The 18,043-nt window shown below is 40.7% G+C and overlaps 1 protein-coding gene across 3 annotated transcripts; it reads right to left on the minus strand.

Annotated features, from left to right (window-relative positions):
- Window positions 1-10,804: 10,804 nt before the first annotated feature.
- On the minus strand, window positions 10,805-16,197 carry LOC105491629 (zinc finger and SCAN domain containing 16). 3 transcript variants are annotated; one of them, XM_011758205.3, is made up of 4 exons: window positions 16,091-16,197; window positions 14,965-15,359; window positions 13,965-14,103; window positions 10,805-11,458 (listed from the first exon to the last, which is right to left on the minus strand). In XM_011758205.3, exons 2-4 carry the CDS (start codon window positions 15,349-15,351, stop codon window positions 10,938-10,940), a joined length of 1,047 nt encoding a protein of 348 aa, XP_011756507.2. In that variant the 5' UTR covers window positions 15,352-15,359; window positions 16,091-16,197; the 3' UTR covers window positions 10,805-10,937. The 3 variants fall into 3 exon arrangements, with proteins under 3 accessions (XP_011756507.2, XP_024651761.2, XP_070953536.1); XM_024795993.2 differs by lacking the exon at window positions 16,091-16,197 and having other exon boundaries at window positions 14,965-16,014; XM_071097435.1 differs by lacking the exon at window positions 16,091-16,197 and having other exon boundaries at window positions 11,356-11,516; window positions 14,965-16,023.
- Window positions 16,198-18,043: the final 1,846 nt, after the last annotated feature.

Here is an 18,043-nt window from a genome sequence, read left to right on the forward strand (position 1 = left end):
TTTGTCATCTAATTATCACATGAAAACAAGTAAATAATAGTAAACACTAGGAAGCTACAGTGCTTCTGGACTCCTTCAAAGCACTTATTTTTGCTTTTTATTTCACAGCTGTTGCTTTCCACCTGGGATGGTAACTGGAAGTAACTGGTGACAGATTAGAACTCTACTTTGTTTCTTTTTTTACGTTTAAAAAATAACTTTTTTGGCTGAGCAAGGTGGCTCATGACTGTAATCCCAGCACTTTGGGAAGCTGCGGGAGGATCACCTGAGCTCAGGAGTTTGAGACCAGCCTGGCCAACATGGCAAAACCCCATCTTGGCAAAAAATACAAAAATTAGCTGGGCATGGTGGTGGGCTCCTGTAGTCACAGCTACTCCAGAGGCTGGGGCAGGAGAATCACATGAGCCTGTGAGGCAGAGGCTGCAGTGAGCTGAGATCCTGCCATTGTACTCCAGCCTGATCAGTGGAGCAAGACCCTGTCTCATCTTAAATAAACAAACAAATAATTTTTAAGTCTGAAGTTGTGCACATACGTAGTTGTACAAATTCAATGTGCACACAACTATGACTGCACATACTATGTATAAAATTGTGTACACATAGGAAGTAAAATAGCATCATGCTATAGGCAGTTTTCTCAAACTGGACACACAGACACCGATTATAACAGATAAAATTGATAAATTTGACTTCAAAATTTTAAATTTAAATTCTCATCAGAATTTAAATCTTCTCAAAAAAAGCACCATTAAGAAAGTGAAGAAAAACTATACACTGGAAAATATTTGTAATACATCTATCTGACAAAGAACTATCCAGAATATATAAAGAACTCTCACAATTAAATGAATAAGATAATTCAACACAAATAGGCAAAATATTTGAACACTTTGTTTACAAAAGATAAAAGAATGGCCAGTACGCACACTAAAAAGTAATAATTATTCATCAGGGAAATGCAAAGTTAAAACCACAATGAGTTACCACCACATATCCATTAGAATGGTTGATAATATCACCAATTTCTAAGTTATCCAGGTTTGAGAGGCTTCCTTAGCTTACTCAATGAAATATGGAGATAAAGGAGAAATTATCAGCACCAGATTTCTCCTTTGAAATGTTACTTTTCTCCATTAATGTAACCACCATCCTCAGTTCTAATTAATTCATACCTATGTGACTGCAACAGCCTTGAGATAGTCTTCCTAACTATCCAAGACGTGGTCCTTAAATATCATTATCATTCTTCCAGTCACTAACCCTGAGTGGTTCCTTATCTCTAAGTAAAATTTAAACTTCTCTGTTTGCCTTTTATTTTTTGTATTTTTAAAAATAAATGAAACATGATATATTATATCAAATTATTAAAAGCTGGTATCTCTACCCTCAAATGGTATTTACCTAGAATGTTGGGAGATAATTCGTTAATGGTCTCTCAAATTACTCCTAGTCTTATGGTAGATTTTTCTTTCAGGTTAGCTTTTCAAGGATATTTGTATCTCCTTTTAGAGCACAGTTGTTTCCTGACCAGGATAAAGATAATGGCTCATTCTGGGGCAAGGCTAAGCAAAGGATGGGCTTCCTACGCTTGGCATTCCTCTGTTAGGTTGCAAACCCACTGTTCCATCCTAGCAGAGGAATGCCAAGCTTAGGCCACTCTGTGGGCTTTGGGAACATAAGCTTTGGGAACAAGGGAATATAAAGCTTATGTTGCCTGTGTTATTAAGTAATAAAGTCTTATGTCTCTGACGCAGGAGTCCAGTGTCTTCTGTTAGTATCCATAAAACTGTGGCAAGTTAAATTGTTAGCTTGCAAAGTAGGGTAAAAGTTTCACAATTTTCGACATGGGGTAATCACTGTTAAGTCTGGAGTGCATCCTTTTCCTGTACAAATACCCCACAAATTATATCTACATACACAAAATTTTTCAACAAAAATGGAATATATATTGTTCTGACACTCCTTTTGTCACTGATCATTTATCGTTTTAACGGTTGAAAGGTATTCCTCAATAGCATATGTCATATGTAATTCTTCCCCATTGATAGACATTGATAAACAAGTGTTTTCCTTTTTTTATACCACTAGCATCCAGTCTGCCTTTTATTGCCTTCCAGAATGACCTTCTCCCTATCCCATACCCCTGGTCACAATTCCCCTGTACCCCCAAGTCAAAGGACTTATCTCATTGCTCACTACTCAATCTAAACACTCGTCTATTATTCTAATAACCCCCTCTCAAGACTTTATTATTCGATTTTGCACTGATCACATTCTGTCTTATATTACTTGCTATTGTTACATTTGCTGTCAATAGATTAAAGCTTCCATAGTTGAGGTGTCGGTTCTGAGATCTCCCTCCCAGTTCTAGTAAGTGGTAGCCCTTGAAATATGCAGATGTGCCATACATTTCTGACAGGAAAAGTGGTTTGCCTTTTTTTGTCAAGTAGCTAATCAATCTGATTCATCCTCTTCCTTCAATTCTAGTCTTATTCAATAATTACTTCTCCTTAGGTAGGTCCTCATTCACCCAAGTACTTATCAAGCACCCATCATGTGACAGACGACAAGTGAGGAGAAAGTGCTGGGATGAGCACCTCTGTAGATCATCCATCCATCTTTTGTATCCTTCTTGGTTTTTCCTTTACCCAAGTCCTGTACTTCACTCTTCTTCACCCGTGCTTCAGAAAAGCGGAAGTTGGTTAATTAATTCCATTTGTCTGACTTGGATGAGAGTTGACAGCAGACAAGGGGAAAAGCAGGGAAATGCCCTTAGACTGTTCTTACATGCACTCTCACACTTAATAGTCAAAGCCACCCTATGAAATAGGCACTACGCTATTAGCCTGACTTACATAAACGAGTAAACAGAGGCTTGAAGAAGTTAAAAAATAAATTGCCCTAAGTCCTCACTGGAGAGTGGTGGAGTCAGAATTTGAATCCAGGTTTAAAGAATTCCAGTGCCGGCACTCTGCACCTATTTCGCTCTAGACACTCATTTCCCCTAAGGATCAGAGAAACTCAAAATAGGCCCCTTGTCTCCGTAAGTCCGCAAGGTCCTGCCAGTTCCCAGTGAGCAGGGCACCGGCAAATACAGTCTGCGACCGCGAGACGTAAAGGGAGGAATGCTCCTCGGCGCCCCTCCCCAGTCTATCCTAAAGTCAAGAACGTCCGAGCCCGCCTTTCTCCGGGGGCGGGCTGCACTAAAACAGTAAAATCCCCCATTCCCCATCAGCGGTCGACTGGGGGCTCTCCCGAAGCGGCAGCTCTATAGGACCACTCTTCTACCCCAAGATCCCTCGGCTTCGGCCCCCTCAGTGCCAGGGTTTGCGGGACCCCACGCTCAAAGTCTCAGGCTGGGGTCGACAACTGCAGAGAGGGTCGGGATAGGAAATTGCGGGTAGCGGCAGATGCGGGTCCCCAGGCATCCCGGAGGTTCCCACAGGTCTGCACTGGGCCTACTTTGCGAAAAGGGCCCAGCTACGGCAAGCCTCGTTCAAATCAGATGCCAGACAGTGTTTCTTCGGATCCATCCAAATAGGTCCCTAATTTCTCCTTGTGGGAGCCCTGGGCCTCCTTCCAGGCCGGAACCCAAGTGTTTAGGCAGCTGGGAAAGACCGGCCCCCTTTTTCAGTTCTCTCGCGACCTCTAGCCACTTCCGGTTGCTAAAGGTTCCCAAGCAGCCCACGAAAACGCTACGTGAGCTGGGCCCTGGGCCAGAGGCAGAAAACGGACGGAAGAAAAGGTCTGGCCGGTGAGTGTCAGAGTGAGAGCGAGGTTGGGTGGTGTTCTCTGCCGGTGGATAGGCTCGACCGTCCGGTTTGGGATTGAGGTTAAGTATTAGGGAGCGGTTCAAAATTATGCTAATTGTTAAGATTACGAGTATTATTTAAAAATACACACAACAGCAACAATACAATGTATCCATGAAGATCAAATGTCAGTTAACTGATTTAAGCAGCTTTGATAGGAAGAAAATGCTGAATTTAAGGCTAACAAAAAGATCTAAGTGCGCTGTTAGGGACTAAGACTTTTATAACATTATGGGCCAATCACTCTTCTAAACCTTTCACATTTGGTCACTCATTTAATTCCTACTTTATGAGGTAGATATCATTATAATACTGTTTTACAGATGGGGAACCTGAGTTTCAGAGAAAATAAGTGTATTAGCCAAGGTCATATAACTAGTAACTGGCAGAACAAAGATTCATGTTCAGGCATTCTTCCTTTAAATTCTGTACTCTCGCCTTTCGTTGATAACCTGGTTTTATCAGCTTAGGAAATTTGCTGTCCAGATGAAAGTATAAGTTTCTACAGAGATACGTTATTGCAGCAGTGTTCTGAATCTCATCGGGTTTGTTGGCAATTTGTCTTTAAACAAAGGGTTTTTTGTTTGTTTGTTTTTGTTTGTTTTTTCTTTTTCTCTCTCTTTTTTTTTTTTTTTTTTGACAAGGGTGCCTTCCACAGAGAGATTTAAGGAGAAGAGAACAATAAAAATTTTCATTTTAATAAATAAGCCCAATGTCCCCTCTCCAGTTTCATGCCTCTGATTCTTCTCTGTCATTATTTGTTTCTATTAGGTTAAATCATTTTACCTTTCTGGTATTTAACCATTTTGACCCACAAAAACAAGGGATTTCATTTGTTTAACCTAATACAGAGACATCTTTTCAAGCAGAATTTAGGAATCTACAACAATGAGCAAGATTATATTTTCATCTCCAAAATGTACCTTAAATCTGTTTGTTTCTCTTTATACCCACTGGGAACCCATGGTCCATGCCACCACCTTCCCTCACTTGGGTTACTACAGTAGCCTCTGGACTGATTTCCTTACTTCTGCTATTTTCTCATTCTTGCCTCTTTAAGGAGCCAGAATGATCTTTTAAAAACAAACATTGGATTATGTTCCTCCCTTCTAGTAGTTCCCCATCACGTTTAGAATACACATCCCGGCCCCTGCTCACCTCTCTAACCTAATCTTGTGTGACCTTCCCCTTAATCCAGTGCTTTCAACACGTGACCTTTTTCAGTTCCTGTAACACACCAAATTCATTCCTAATCAGAGACTTTGCATTACCTCTCTCCTTTGTGTGGAATGGTCTTCTGCAGAACTGAAGGTCAGTTCTGTCTAATAAATAGGAAGATAATAGGATTCACCTATGTAATTTAGGACTTTCTTATTAATAGCCATATTAAAATGCAAAAAGGCAGGTGAAATTATCTTTAGTTTAAACCATCATATCCAAAATATTACTATATCAACATCTAATCATTATAAAAATTATTAATATCCTGTATTCCATTTTTTGAAAGCCAGTGTGTTTATACTTATTGGACATCTCAATTCACATATTACATTTTCATAAATAATTTATACTGAGATTACATAAAATTTAAAATGGAAAAAATAGATTCACATATCCAAATTATTTCAAACATACTTAAAAGTTACCTAGTGAATTATGAGTTTTAAAGTTTAATTAAAATTATAAATTTAGTTCCTCAGTTGCAGAGCTGAATGTACTTCGTGGCTACTACACTGGACAGTACAGATTTAGATCAAGGATAAAATGTCTATGTTCATGTTTGGGTCAAGGGGCAAAGAAGAAAATTGCACCAGAAGTGTGGCAAGGAGGGAAGGGGAAGGTCTGCAAAAATGCAGTGTAAGCTCTTTATGCAAGTCACACTGAAGTCACATTACTAGTCCTCACTAGTAAATAAAGTAAGGCTTTCTAAAGTAGACTACTTTTTAGCATCATTGCTGCACTGATTTTAGGTATGTTGGGAATAATTTTCTGGGGTAGGAAAAGGGTCCAGTAGTGCTGGTCACATGTAGCATTTCTTTCTTCTCTTTCCTTCCTTTCCCTCCTTTCTTTCCCTCCTCTCTTTCATTTCCTTCTTTCCCTCCTTTCCCTTTCCCTTCCTTTTGTTTCTGCTGTTGTTGCCCAGGCTGGAGTGCAATGGCACGATGATCTCGGCTCACTGCAACCTCTGCTTCCCGGGTTCAAGCCATTCTCCTGCCTCAGCCTCCTGAGTAGCTGGGATTACAGGCATGCGCCACCATGCCCAGCTAATTTTGTATTTTTAGTAGAGACGTGGTTTCTCCATGATGGTCAGGGTGGTCTGGAACTCCCAACCTCAGATGATCCACCCACCTCGGCCTCCCAAAGTGTTGGGATTACAGGTGTGAGCCACCGCGCCCGGCCACATGTAGCATTTCTAAGTAGAATTTTATTGTATATGATGTGGAACAGTCATAGTAATCTGATTATTTTCCTATAGTTCAGGGGTTCTCAACTGGGGGTAATTTTGCCTCTCAGGGGACATTTGCCTCACTCAGCCTGCCCACCAAATTGCCTGGAGACATTTTTGGATATCACAAGTGGAAGTACTAGTAACATCTAGTGGGTAGAGGCCAGGGATACTGCTAAACATCCTACAGTGCAGAGGACAGCCCCTGACATCAAACAATTGTCTGGCCCAGAATGTCAATAGAAATAGTTTCTCAAGGTTGAGAAACCTTGCTCTAGAGGATCTGAGTAAGAAAGACTGAGATACCTACTCTTTTAAAACCTCAGCCTAACTCCCTTGTAATAGTATGATGGGAAAAACAGGTTGTTTTGAAGCATTTCCGTTTCCATTTGTTTCCACTGTTGATGGATTTTGTGATGAGACTATAATAAAATAATTTCATCCTCAGGATAAGAATGTAGACCATTTAATAAAGCTAATATAGTGTGTGCTGTACACATAAGACTCAAAGCACTTGGGATCAGGAGCTAGTCTTTTTACCTTTATATGGCTTGTATCAGATAATCCACTGTCTCCAACAATGATTGATGCCAATATATTAGAATCACTTGTCTATCTTTCCTATCTCCATCCCTTGTTTTATAGTTGTTCCTCTCCCTATGCCCTTGCCCTCCTTTTAAAATTATTCTCTTTTCATCCCTTTCTCCTCGTTTTCCCCCTTTTCATCAATACCCACTGACACCTCCTATAAACCCTCCCTCAACACTCATCTATTTGTTCCATTCATACCTGTTGACACCCTCACTTAGAACTGCCAGTTCACTACCATCCCATCTGTGTCTGAGAGAGCTGTCCCCCATAATCCCTATAGCTGTCTGTTGTAATTACTGTCTTGTTAGTCCATGAAACTACAAAATATAAATTCTTGACTCCTCCCCCAGAAAAAAAAAAAAAACCCTCCAGAAAGATATGAAGAACAACAACACATTTGCTTTCGACACAACTCTCTGAGGAACTGCTTTCGATGTTCAGGGTTTTTTTTTGTTTTTTTTTTTTTTTTTGTTTGTTTTTTTTTCAGACCAGGTGCTGTCCATTCGGGATGGCTCTCTTCTAGAACTGATACAGTGTCCAAAATATTACACCTCCTCTTCCAAGAAATGTGGCTTGATTGAGCTGTGTTATTTCCAACTGGTTGCACTCTCACCCGTTTCTTCTGTGGGTTTCTACATGCTTACTAAGACACTGCCTGCGTCTCCATAGTACCAGCAACTACTTCGATTTCCTTTGACCTCATGCCTCTTTTGCCTTTTGCCTGCAATTATCCTAGATCCCACTGACTGTTCTTCTCTTACCTACATCATGCTAGGCTGTCTCTGGCCCCATGTCTTTCTGTCCCTCCCTGACTCTTACCGTTACCCTTCTGATTAACATTAGACCAAACCTGTGGTGGGCACTGTGGTGGCAATTTGGAATCAACATAAAATCTAAGAAGGGGCCGGGCGCGGTGGCTCAAGCCTGTAATCCCAGCACTTTGGGAGGCCGAGACGGGTGGATCATGAGGTCAGGAGATCGAGACCATCCTGGCTAACACGGTGAAACCCCGTCTCTACTAAAAAATACAAAAAAAAAAAACTAGCCGGGTGAGGTGGCGGGCGCCTGTAGTCCCAGCTACTCGGGAGGCTGAGGCAGGAGAATGGCGTGGACCCGGGAGGCGGAGCTTGCAGTGAGCTGAGATCCGGCCACTGCACTCCAGCCTGGGAGACAGAGCGAGACTCCGTCTCAAAAAAAAAAAAAAAAATCTAAAAAGGGTAGAATGGTTATACTGCTCCAGACTGCTCTTCACTCAGCCTTTAAGGGTGCAGAACTCTAAGACTAGAACAGCTCTTTGTACATAATACGTATTCAAAACTACTAGCTGAATGGAATGTTCTGTCATATATAGCAGAAGTCCCCACGTCCCCGCCATGGCCAGGAAATCAGGAGGTGAGGGGCCAGTGAGCAAGCAAAGCTGAGCTCTACCTCCTCTCAGATGAGCAGTGGGATTAGATTCTCACAGGGTCGCAAACCCTATCGTGAACTGCACATGCGAGGGATCTAGGTTGCACTTTCCTTATGAGAATCTAATGATAAATGAAACCACACCCACTTCCCTGTCCCTGGAAAAATTGTCTTTCACGAGACCAGTCCCTGGTTCCAGAAAGGTTGGGGACTGCTGATACAGAGGATAAAGGAAAATCAGTCTGTCATGTGTTTACCAATTTTAGGAAATCTACTCTTGGGGTAGCCAAAATCATCTTTCTTACCATTGCAGAAGCCTCCCTAAATTCAAGGAAGGATAAGATCAGAAACGTGAGTTTCCCCTTTAAAGATCTGAACACTTTCTAAGCATTGTAGTGTTTCTCAGAAAGATTAAAGGTAAAAGGGGAAAAGCCATTATTCAGAAAGCACCTAACTTTATTTTTAAAATAAGGATGTTTCTAATACTAATATTAAATATTTCATACTTTACTTTTCAGGACCATTAAAGAAAATCCTTTCTTTGACTGTTTCAAATTCTTTGAAATATTGCTCAGGTAATTATAGTAAGTCACAAAACAAGTATTCGTGTGAAACCTGACATTAAAAAATGTGTTGATGTAAGATATTCAAAGTAAATATACATTTTTTTTAAAGGACCATTATGTTAAAGGGACATAAAAGCTCAGTTTATGTTTAGGGCATTATGAGAAATACCTCAAGATTCATTTTCTTGGCGGGGCATGGTGGTTCATGCCTGTAATATCCAGCACTTTGGGAGGAGGATGGGAGGATTGTTTGAGGCCATGAATTCGATACTAGCCTGAGTAACATAGTCAGACCCTATCTCTAAAACAAACAAAATACCCAGACACGGTGGTGTGTGCTTGTAGTCCCAGCTACTCTAGGAAGGCTGAGGTGGGAGGATCGCTGGAGCCCAGGAGTTCCAGGCTGCAGTGAGGTATGATTGTGCCACTGTACTCCAGCCTGGACAATGAGGCTAAACTCTTTATTATTATTATTTTTTAAAGATTCATGTTCCTATAGTTGTAGACATAAAAATGATTCTTGTAGTTTTCCTGATCTTAAACACAACGATAAAGCAGGTGTTCTTAATAGATATCTTCAATTGAAATCTCTTAATTGAAAACAAGAGATTTGAAGAGATTAGATCACTTCTTTCCTGATTGTTTTGGTGATCATTATTCCTAGAACTAAGCAAAGAACCAGAGTTCTGCTCTTGGCAGTTTGATTGGTGGTGTGAATTTGAATGTGCAAGGCCTTCGGCCACAATTCCTGTCATGGTATAAGATTCTCAAATTAGTGACGTGGCCAGGTGTGGTGGCTCACACCTTTAATCCCAGCACTTTGGGAGGCTGAGGTGGGCAGATCACTTGAGTTTGAGACCAGCCTGGCCAACATGGCAAAATCCTGCTAAAAATACAAAAATTAGCCAGGCATGGTGGTGCATGCCTGTAATCTCAGCTACTCAGGAGGCTGAGGCAGGAGAATCGCTTGAACCCGGGAGGTGGAGCTTGCAGTGAACAGAGGATCACTCCAGCCTGGGTGAAAAAAAGACAAAAAAAGTGTGTATCTGTGCTATCCAATATAGCTATGAGCACTTGAAATGTGAGGAACTGAATTTTCCATTTTATTTGAGTTAATGTGAGTACTGGCCACCAATCTGGACAAACTGGACCAAGTTAGATCAACCCCTTCCTATCTCCCTCAGTTTAAAATAACCTGAAATCCAGAAAAGAAGTTATTTATCTAGTTATAGATCCTTTCCTCTCCCCAGCAACTCCTAATGATCACAGACTGCCTTCTCCTCCATTTTGTTTTCCTCAGCCTCCTTTTTTTCTTCTTTTTGAGATAAGGTCTTGCTGTTGCCTAGGCTGGAGTGCAATGGTGCAATCACGTCTCACTACAGCCTTGAACTCCTGGGTTCAAGTGATCTTCCCACCTCAGCCTCCTAAATAGTTGTGTGGGACTACAGGTGTGTGCCACCATGCCTGGCTAATTTTTCTTAATTTTCTGTAGAGGTGGGGTGTCGCTGTGTTGACCAGGCTGGCCTTGTCTTCTGATGGCTTATTCTTTATCACTGGCAAACAAAAATTTCCAAAAAATAATCATACTCCCCATTTTAAGATAAAAAAGGGATATTTAGGATATTATATGAGTAATGATGGAAAACAAATAATTAGCATTGTTTTATATGTTAATCTCAAAAGTAGTTTTCATCTGTTTTAACTTGTCAAAACATACCTGGTGAGCTTCCATTATCATCTGTACAGAAGGGGAAATGAAGGCAGAGAAAAACTGTATGTCTTGCCTAAAGTCAGACAGTGAATGGTCAACTAAAAGGATCTAGAGCAGAGACAGAATTAATTCACTGTCTTTCATCCAGGAACCATTGATCTTGGACTGCAGGTGACCAGTGTTGTCAGTGGACAAAGCTTTCTGAAAGAATTCTTGATTCCCCCTCAAAACTGAACTAATTTGAAATAAAAGGACATTTTACTCAGGTAGATTCTTTGGTGCCAGAGAAATTTAATGATGACTGAAGCTTTGACCACACTGAGGAAACTCAAGGTTTCTAAATTAGATTCTCTGATAACTAGTTAGGCCTGAGTGTCTAAAGAACTTTTGATATCACTACTATATTAGTAGAGTTTATTTGCTGTATGAATTCTTTGATGTCTAATAAGAGCTGAACTTACTCGGAAAGGTCTTCCACACTCATCACATTCATAGGGTTTTTCACCTGTGTGGATTCTCTGATGTTGAATAAGACCTGTGCGCCCACTGAAATCTTTCCCACATTCTTTACATTTATAGGGTTTTACTCCAGTGTGTACTCTATGATGTCCAATGAGATGTGAGCGCTGAATGAAGGCTTTTCCACACTCGTCACATTTATAGGGCTTCTCTCCAGTGTGAGTTCTCCTGTGTTTACTAAGGTCTGAGCTATGACTGAAACTTTTCCCACATTCATCACATTTATATCGTCTTCTTTCCCTCTGTTGCCATTCTGATCTGCCCTCATTTTCCATAATATCTTTGGACTTAGGATGCTGAGGAGTATCTTTGTTCAGTCTGTCATTTATCTCCCCAAGGAATTCCTTGTCTTTGGGCATATCTTCCTTCTGGAACAACTCTTCATTCTTAGTCCTAGTTTTATCACCTGTAACAAACAAACAGTACACAAACGGGTCCTATTGTATGTTTGAGAAGCAAACAGCCTATGGAAGAAAGAACATGTAAATGTTATAAATGTGTTATAAAATAATGAGAAGTCAACATAACAACACACATATCAAATATTTGGTACCATCTTATTTTTGGTATCATCATAGCACAGAGTCACAATGGAGGGAAGAAATAAAGAAGGAAGATATCAGCAGAAGAAGTTGTTTGAGAGTAGATTAAGAAGAAAAGGCAAAAATAGAGCTCAAAAGATAAGCTAGCAATACTGTATAAGGGAAGAAGGATAAATGAGAGGACTATAGATATGCCAAGGATAATTAGAGAGACTGGAGAACAGAGATGGGGATGGAGGTAAAAGTTTGGGAGAAACATGCAGGGGCCCGAAACATAGGTGGCAAGTAAAATCAAGTAAAAGTGAATGGAGAGGATAATAGGATTTGGGGTCTGAAAGGAATATAGTGAATAGGAACCATCCAAGGAGAGGTGTGTGTTTGAAGGATAATAATTAGCTGGAAGCAGGGTGACAACATGCAGGTCAGGGTAAACAGAGGAATGAAAAGGAATAGGAAATGACAATGGATAGTCAGTGTATATGCTGGATAAAATATTTTTTTCCTGAAACTGATGTTCTTGCTGTTATCGCCTCCTGTCTAAATCCTAGCTTAGTGGTTTCTAACCTTACTGTGCATCAGAATCAGCTGGATGGTTTATTAAAATACAGATTGCTGATTTTCCCTCCCACAGATGACTCCTTATCAGAATCAAACTCAGAGCAGTTGCTATTCTTAGAATATTATTCTCTGATGCTATTTTTTTTCTCTGTTTCTTTGCCTAAAATGTCACCCCCTTTCAGTTCCCACATGACCTTCTCAGCTCAAGCAAGCCTACTCTGTGATACTTTTGCAGGTGCACCTTAGGGATAGCTATCCTCTTTGCAGTTCACAGTGTATCTCTAGTACAGTAATTATTATGCTATTGTAAGTGCTCACTCTCCTGCTTCTTGAAGAGAAGTAATGTAAGTGTCTTACCTTTGGATTCCTTACATTTATTTTAGTATAGTGCCTGGCATACAGCTGCTACTTAGTAAATGCTCAATGAAAGATGAATGAATCAAAAGATGGGTTGAGCTAGGCACAGTGACTCACGCTTATAATCCTAGCACTTGGGAAACTAAGGTGGGAGGATCACTTGAGCCCAGGAGTTTGAGACAAGCCTGGGAAACATAGTGAGACCTCTCTTCTAAAATAAAATAAAATAAAATAAAAATAAAAAAGAACGGATAGGAGGTTCTCAATCTCACTTCTAAAGTCAAACTAACCAGTACTCCACTCCTAGAGTTAAAGCACTTAAATGCTTCTTTATGTTACATATAATTAAATGTCATCCTTTCCAGATAGCAGCTAGGAACATCTTCGCTCAAAATAATCTTTCAGATTAGACAAATCATTGGGTAGGGATCCTACAAAATGGGAGAACTATATTGGTAAAACTTAAGTAGTAAGAATACATACAAAATAGGCTGGAGTAAAAGGAACTACCCGGAGAGGCATTATTAGACATGAGAGCCTCTAGAGAAAGGGCGGTAAGCACTGAAAAAGGTAGGGTTTGGACAAACTGGAATTTAAAATTCACCTGCTTTTTAATGTAGCCTGGGGGATACACTAGACACCCTCGTTTGTAATTAGGGAGCTGGGATGGGGGACCAAACCCAGTTAATTTGACATGCAGATAAAAACAAGAAACTTTGCTGTACTGACTGATCATTGTCTCTTTTCCCTACTTCTTTCATCATGGGAATGTGTTATGGATTGACTTGTCTTCCTCCACAAATTCACACATTGAAGCCTTAACCCCTTTCAAACATTACTGTATATGGTGATAGGGCCTTTAATGAAGTAATTAAGGTTGAATGAATTCATAAGGGTAGGACCCTAATCCAGTAGTACTAGTGTCCTTACAAGGGGAAGAGACACCAGGAGTGTGTGTGTACAGAGAAAGGCCATGTGAAGACACAGCAAGAAGTCTGCAAGCCCAGGAGAGAAGCCTCACTAGAAACTAACCCTGTAAGCATCTTCTTCTTGGACTTCCAGCCTCCAGAACTGTGAGAAAATAAATTTCTATTGTTAAGCCACCCATAAGTCTATGATATTTTGTATGGCAGGCCTCGCTGACCAATACAGGGTGCCATAAGTTCTCCTGTCTCAAAATGGAAATTTAGGGAGATTTGGAACTAGAATCATTAGATAACAACAGAATTATAAGGATATTAAATAAACTCCATCCTCATCCCTTGGGCCAAATAACAGCTTTTTTTGTCCAGTGAGAAACTAAAATATAACTCTATCATGGAGCAAGGGTAGTAACAGGAGAAAATTATCCACAGTGAGGTGGAGGACAAGCAGGGAATCTTTAAAAGGAGAAAGTTCTCCTCTCACCTAAGGAAGCACCTCTTCCCTCATATACTTAGAGCTGTTCCTGCTTACCATTCCTTTGTGGTTTCCCAGCTTCCTGCTCCAGTTGGGTCTTCTTGGGATGGAGCTGGACAGTCAGTGATTCATATGGCCTTCCCAAGGGGGCCAACTTGTCCATGAGTATGTCCTGTCTCTCTGAATTGCCTGGGACCTAGGGAAAATAAGGTGTGTAAGGTGAACTTTATGGAAACTTAAGTAACTTCAGATAATCAAATGAAACATCTGCCAGGGACATAGGAAGGGGGGACAAAGTCTCATTTCATTGTAAATGGCAATAATGGCTAGGAAAAGGAACAGAGGCTAATCTCTACAATTGAGGACACTAGAGAGTAAAATTCAGTGTCTCTTCTTTCATTGATCTGCAGAAGTCCAGGATCAGAGCACTGGGATTTGGAAGGTAGCTTAAAAATCATCTAGCCCAACTTCCAGCAAATGGGAGCATTTCTTCTATAACCATTCTGTCTGATATGGTAGTCACTAGCAAAATGTGGTCACTGAGTACTTAAAATATGGCTAGTACAAATGAGATAAATATCGTGGGTTAAAAATATATTTCACCTGTTTTTGTTTTTTTAATGTGGCTACTAGAAAATTTAAATACATATACAGCTTTCATTACATTTCTGTTGGACAGGTCTATTCTGCAATATCCTTGACATCTACTTGAATCTCCGCTTGAATACCTATATGGAAAGGGAGTTTCTTATGGGGTAGCCTATTTTATTTATGGGTATCTATGAATGGCAGAAGATTATTTCTTTTCCTCTAATACCTGATTGCCTTTTGGTAACTTCCCATTGATCTTAGCCTTCCAAACAGGCATAGAATCAGTCTAGTGACTCTTTTCTCTTTACCCAGCCACACTTTAATTATTTGACATAGGTAGTCAGGTCCTTTCCTATGCCTTGTTCTTTAGAGTATAAATATTTTGAGATGTTTTTTCATATGCCTTTTGCTTTGGCTCCGTCCATATGCCCTTATCACTCACAGCCAGATGACTGCCCCTTCACACCTGCTTTCCAGGTTCATCAAGCTCTCTCTCCAGATCCTCCAGCACAGTCACTGCCTCCTCTCCAGTCTCTGGATGGTGTGCCTGCACCCATGCTTGCAGGTCTTTAGGAAGAATGCTCAGGAACTGTTCTAGCACCAGCAGGTCTAAAATTTGCTCCTTGGTGTGGCATTCTGGCCTCAACCACTGACGGCAGAGCTCCCATAGCTGGGTAAGAGCTTCACGGGGTCCAGGTGCATCCTGATAGCAGAGCTTCCTGAAGTGCTGTCTACAGAGTTCCCTCCTGTGAGGACTGCACTTTGGTGAGCTGGAATCCTGTCCCCAGTAATGGTCTTCTGCCTTAATTATCGGAAGTCCTTTTCGTTCCTCAGGTTCCAGGGCTGTGGTCATTCTGGGCTCTGTCAGGAGAGATTGAGTCAAAGAGAATCTCTTAGAATCCTGCCTCAGAGACACTCCTACGGCATAAAAAGTTGTTACCATAGAGAAATTACAAAAATTGCTGTGAACATAAACACATCATAATGAAGCCAAGCCACCAGAAGTCAATCAGAGAAAACAGTCTTATAGGAAGCTGAAAACAACAAAACAAAACAATAAACAGTGACGCAGGGACATGGTTTGAATCTGTGCTCTATTGTGTAACTTAGAGGAAGTTATTTATTTGGACTAGAACTACAGATCCTCATGTACAATTCTCATGTGTGTTACAGGGTTGATACATAGATTACATGAGAACGTATGCAATGTCTCTGGCATGGCAGCAGGCACTAGTAAGCACTAAATAAACACCAAGTATTATTAACTGCTTTGTTAAAAGGCTCTTCATTCTGTTACTATGAGATGCATGGGCCATTTGTGTCCCCAGGATTCACTGGTTATAGGATATGTGTGCCAACCCTGGAAGGGAATCAGATGCCTCTGCAAAGGAACCCGCAACCAGTGTCCCCCTTCCACCCGTCCTCTCCCAGAAGGTCGGGCCAACTCCTCTCCCGTAGATCTGTTGGGGGACGGAGGGAGGGAGAGGAGTATTACACTCTGCCCGCGACAGGGAGGTGTGGGGAGGGTGTTGCTGCTGACCACAGCTGCGCCTTGTCCCCTTTTCTCCACCTGGGAGCCGGGAGACACTCACCTTACGCGCGGGGAGGAACAGGTGCAATAGCTAGCGTCCTTTGCACAGCCCCGAACAAAGACTAGACTCAAAGACACCAATCAGCGCCCGGCCGCTTCAGCCGGGCACTTCCGGGCCGCTCTAGGAAGCTTCGCCTCTGTGGCAGCTTTAGGGCTTACCTCCTCAGCCCTAAGCAGTGGAGGACCCGGGTTCTACACCTCGTATTGATGGGATTGCGGGGCCTGCAGGCAAGTCTTATTTCTACTTTTTAAAAATGTTTTCCGGTTTAATTATTAAATAAGTAATATGGATAAGTAATGCATTCACATACATTTATTAAAAAAAGTAAATGTCCCCCAGCGTCTAGTTTGACAGTATTTTTCGTGACTTGTATATCCTTCCATAGATACATTACACCGTTATAGATTGTCTGCGCTTTTTCCCCTCTGCATAAAGAGTAGCATTTCTGTAACTTTCTTATTTTTCTTTTTACCAAGTGATCTTGGTAAAGACTGTACATAACTGTTTCCTTGATCTTGGTCTTTTTAAACAACTGCACAGTATTCAACTGTGTATTATGTGCCGTAATATATTAATAAACTACCCCATTGGTGGCCATGAGGTTGTTTCCAATTTTTCTTTTTCAAACATTGCTGCAATAACTTACCGTGAACTCACATTTTTCATGTGTAAGGATATATCCATAGTCTGCATTTCTAGAAAGGGAGTTACTACAGCATAGAAGAGGGAAATTTGTACTTTTGTTAATGCCAAATCACCAATCATAGAATCTACTAGCAATATTCTTATTTACCTATACTTGTCAACACAGTGTTATAAAATATTTTGATCTTTGCTAAACTGATGGTTGAAAAATGCTCTTAGTTTTTTCCTCCCTCTTCCCGTTTCTTCCACAAATATTGATTTACCTACTATGCCAGGCACTATTGTGGAAGCTGGAACTAATTTTGAGCAAAACAATGCCCTTTCTTTCATGGAATTTATAATCGTGTGTGTGTGTGTATGTGTGTGTGTGGTGGCAAGGCAGGCAATAAACCAAAAAAAATATAGTGTATAGATGGTGAATATTAGTGCTAAGGAGAAAATAAAGGAAATAGGGAATTTGGGGTGAGAATGAAGTGATACAGTTTAAATAGGATATTCATGGAGGACCTGACTAGTAAATTGACATTTGAGCAAAGATTGAGGGAGCTGAGGGAATGGGCCATCAGGGATAAAGATGTTTCAGGGAGAGGGATAACAAATGCAAAAGCCTGGAGTGAGGTGTGTTTTAAGTAATTTGGGCAAAGGAAGGATACTTGTTTTTCTGGAGCTGAGTGAGCAAAAGAGCATTGGGTGGAGAGAGAGTGAGAACCTTCGGTGAGTGCAAGGGTATTTTTACTCTAAAATGATAAAATGCTAAGCTACTGAAAGTTTATTTTCTTTTCTCTTTTCTTTCCTTTTCCTTTTTTTTAAGTGATGGGTCTCATTCTGTCACCCAGACTGGAGTGCAGTGAGTGGTGTGATCATAGCTCACTGCAGCCTGAAATTCCTGGGCTCAAGTGATTCTCTTGCCTCAGCCTCCTGACTAGCTGGAACTACAGGTGTGAGCTACACAGCATGGCTCATTCGAGATTTCTGAGTAGAGAAGTAACATGATTAAACTTGGGTATTGAAATTATTATTTTGGCTGCTAACAGTAGACTTGAATGTGAAGGGGTTGGGCAAGGGCAGAAGCAGGGAGACAGGTTGGAAAACTGGACTGGGAAGGGGCTTTTTAAGAATAACGCAAAACCCTAAAGACATAAAACTGAAAAGGCCATGGAGGAAAAGATAAATGAAACTGGTCTTGTAAAATTAAAATATTTGAATGAAAAAAGTAAAAATAAAATATAAATTAAAAGTAAAATATGCCACACATCTAAAAGACACAGCTGATTTTCCTTATATACAAAGACCTTTTATCTTACCAAA

Source organism: Macaca nemestrina, chromosome 5, assembly GCF_043159975.1.
Source record: "Macaca nemestrina isolate mMacNem1 chromosome 5, mMacNem.hap1, whole genome shotgun sequence".
In the NCBI taxonomy this organism is placed as follows: Eukaryota; Metazoa; Chordata; class Mammalia; order Primates; family Cercopithecidae; genus Macaca; species Macaca nemestrina.